General features: G+C 43.0%; 1 protein-coding gene across 1 annotated transcript; it reads right to left on the bottom strand.

Annotated features, from left to right (window-relative positions):
- Positions 1-207: 207 nt before the first annotated feature.
- LOC109218581 lies at positions 208-3,389 on the bottom strand. Its single transcript, XM_019382960.1, has 3 exons — positions 2,939-3,389; positions 941-1,946; positions 208-721 (listed from the first exon to the last, which is right to left on the bottom strand). The coding sequence occupies exons 1-3, from the start codon at positions 3,387-3,389 to the stop codon at positions 208-210; spliced, it is 1,971 nt and encodes a 656-aa protein (XP_019238505.1).
- Between the last annotated feature and the right edge of the window lie 160 nt (positions 3,390-3,549).

Here is a 3,549-nt window from a genome sequence, read left to right on the forward strand (position 1 = left end):
TTGGGATCATTCGTCCTCGAATGATGGCCCTGGATGCAACTACGTCTATCTATGGACATTAAACGGGTGTGATGGAGATATGAGAATACTGAAATATCATGAATACATGTATATCAAACTGAACGAGCACGTGATCACTAAATACTAAGCTGAGTAAATACTGAAGAACATGGAGATTATAATATAAGAACTGAATGGAAAGGTCAATTACCTTCCACATTTTCCTTTTTGCCCTTCAAAGAGATGGGGATATCTGGACTTCATGTCCTCCTCGGCTTCCCATGTAGCCTCTTCAATCCTTTGATTCCTCCAAAGCACTTTTACTGAAGCAATTTCCTTAGTTTTGAGCTTGCAAATTTGACGATCAAGAATAGCCACTGGAATTTCTTCATAAGATAGGCTGTCTTTAACCCCTATAACCTCTGTCGGAACCACAAGTGACGGGTCTCCCATGAATTTCTTCAACATGGAAATATGAAACACTGGGTGTACAGCAACTAGTTCTTGTGGCAATTCTAACTCATAAGCCACCTGTCCGATCCTTCGCAGGATTCTATATGGACCAATATAGCGGGGACTAAGTTTCCCCTTCTTCCCAAATCTCATAACGCCTTTCATGGGCGATACTTTCAAAAACACCCAATCATCAACTTGGAACTCTAAGTCTCTACGCCGTACGTCCGAATAGGACTTTTGGCGACTTTGAGCCGTCTTTAAATGCCTTTGTATCAAGTTGACTTTCTCCATAGCCTGATAGACCAAATCGGGTCCTAACAACTCCGCTTCTCCGACTTCGAACTAACCAATTGGTGATCTACACCTTCGCCCATACAGAGCTTCGTACTGTGGCATCTTGATACTAGAGTGATAGCTGTTATTGTAAGCAAACTCAATGAGAGGTAGATAATCGTCCCAATTACCTTTAAAATCAATAACACACGCCCTCAACATATCCTCAAGAGTCTGAATGGTGCGCTCCGCCTGGCCATCTCTCTGAGGATGAAAAGCAGTGCTAAGGTTCACCCTTGTGCCCAGTCCCTTTTGAAAGGATTTCCAAAAGTTCGCTGTGAACTGGGCACCACGATCTGAGATAATGGACAAAGGAGTCCCATGCAATCGGACAATTTCTTTGATATACAACTTGGCATAATCCTCAGCCGAATCTGTAGTCTTCACTGGCAAGAAGTGGGCTGATTTGGTAAGTCGGTCTACAATCACCCAAATCGAATCATGCTTCCGGAACGAGCGAGGTAGACCTGTTATGAAGTCCATGTTTATCATCTCCCATTTCCAAATGGGAATTTCTATATTCTGAGTTAAACCGCCTGGTCTCTGGTGTTCGACTTTCACCTGCTGACAATTTGGACACTTCGCCACGAAATCTGCTATATTCTTTTTCATATCGTTCCACCAATAAACCTCCTTAAGATCATGATACATCTTTGTGGAACCTGGGTGAATAGAATACCTGGAATTGTGGGCTTCTGACATAATCCGCTCTCTGAGCCCATCTACGTCTGGAACGCATAGTCTGCCTCTGCATCTCAAAGTACCATCATCTCCCCCTTGTTCAAAAGCCATAGTCTTCTGTTTGTGAATTCCTTCCTTCAGCTGCAATAAGTAGGGATCACTGAACTGTGTTTCTTTTACTTCGGTTACTAAGGAGGATTCAGCCCTGTTCTGGAGAACAACACCGCCATCTTCAAAGTCCAGAAGTCGAACTCCTAGGCTTGCTAAGCGGTGTACTTCCTTCATCATAGTTCGCTTGTCTGTCTCAACGTGAGCTAAGTTGCGCATAGAATGCCGACTGAGAGCATCGGCTACAACATTTTCTTTCCCCGGATGATAGAGGATATCAACATCATAATCTTTAAGTAAATCGAGCCACCTTCTCTGACGTAGATTTAATTCCATTTGCTTGAAGATGTACTGGAGACTCTTGTGATCTGTAAAAATGTCAACATGTACCCCATACAAATAATGGCGCCAGATCTTAAGCGCGAACACCACAATTGCTAATTCAAGGTCATGAGTCGGATAATTCTTCTTGTGAGCCTTGAGTTGTCTCGACGCGTAGGCTATGACTTTACCATGCTGCATTAATACACACCCAAGACCAACCCCTGAAGCATCACAATAAACAACGAACCCCTCGGTTCCTTCCGGTAGTGTCAGGACTGGAGCTGAAGTCAACCTCTTCTTTAACTCCTCAAAACTCTTCTCGCACGCGTCCGACCATTGAAACTTGACTTTCTTCTGAGTTAATCTAGTCAAAGGGGACGAGATAGAAGAAAATCCCTCTACGAAATGCCTATAATAGCCTGCTAAACCCAAGAAACTTCTTATATCGGATACTGAGGTGGATCTAGGCTAATTTTTCACTGCCTCTATTTCTGAGAGTCCACCTTCACGCCTTCCCCTGAGATGACATGGCCCAAAAACGCTACTGATTTCAACCAGAATTCACACTTAGAAAATTTTACATATAGCTTGTGATCCTGCAGGTCTGCAACACAATCTGAGATGTCTGTATGGTCAGTCTCGCTACGGGGAAATAAAATCAAGATGTCATCAATAAACACGATAACAAACAAATCAAGATAAGGCTTGAAGACCCTATTCATAAGGTCCATGAAAGCTGCTGGTGCATTCGTTAAACCAAATGACATTACAAAAAATTCGAAATGCCCATATCGAGTCCTAAAAGCTATTTTTGGAATATCAACTTCCTTAACCTTCAACTGATGGTATCCCGATCTGAGGTCAATCTTGGAATAACACTGGGCACCCTGAAGTTGATCAAATAAATCGTCTATCCTGGGAAGAGGGTACTTGTTCTTGATGGTGACTTTATTCAACTGACGATAGTCAATGCACATACGCAAAGACCCATCCTTCTTTCGGACAAACAAGACCGGTGCGCCCCAAGGTGAGACACTTGGCCTTATAAATCCCTTATCTAGAAGATCTTTCAGCTGGACTTTTAACTCTTTTAACTCTGCTGGAGCCATTCTATAAGGCGGAATAGATATCGGCTTAGTGCCTGGAAGTAGATCAATTCCAAAGTCAATCTCTCTATCGGGAGGGACTCCAGGGAGATCTTCGGGAAACACTTCTGGAAACTTATTTACAATTGGTACCGACTGGAGAGTGGGGATCTGAGCATCTGCATCCTTAACTCGAACCAGGTGATAGATATATCCCTTGGAGATCATCTTTCTGGCTTTAAGATAGGAAATAAACCTACCCCTAGGTGCTACTACATCACCCTTCCATTCTAAGACTGGTTCACCAGGAAATTCAAAACTTACTATTTTGGTTCTACAACCCACTGTGGCATAACAGGACTCTAACCAATCCATGCCCATGATCACATCGAAGTCGACCATCTCCAATTCTACTAAGTCTGCTAGAGTAAGGCGATGATGCACTTTGACTGGACATCCCCTATAGATAAACCTTGCTATAACTGATTCTCCAACCGGAGTGGACACTTCAAAGGGTTCACACAACTTTTCTGGTTCTATCCCAAATTTCTTTGCAATATAT

Source organism: Nicotiana attenuata, unplaced genomic scaffold (genome assembly GCF_001879085.1).
Source record: "Nicotiana attenuata strain UT unplaced genomic scaffold, NIATTr2, whole genome shotgun sequence".
NCBI classification, from domain to species: domain Eukaryota; kingdom Viridiplantae; phylum Streptophyta; class Magnoliopsida; order Solanales; family Solanaceae; genus Nicotiana; species Nicotiana attenuata.

What these genes read in the sequence shown, in the direction of transcription:
- LOC109218581 (XM_019382960.1), bottom strand. Translation starts at nt 3,389, where the DNA reads ATGGTCGACTTCGATGTGATCATGGGCATGGATTGGTTAGAGTCCTGT. An exon ending in TAAGGGATTTATAAGGCCAA is followed by an intron (nt 1,947 to 2,938) that starts GTGTCTCACCTT and finishes ACATTTTTACAG; the next exon opens with ATCACAAGAGTCTCCAGTAC. An exon ending in CTTGAGGATATGTTGAGGGC is followed by an intron (nt 722 to 940) that starts GTGTGTTATTGA and finishes CTTGATACAAAG; the next exon opens with GCATTTAAAGACGGCTCAAA.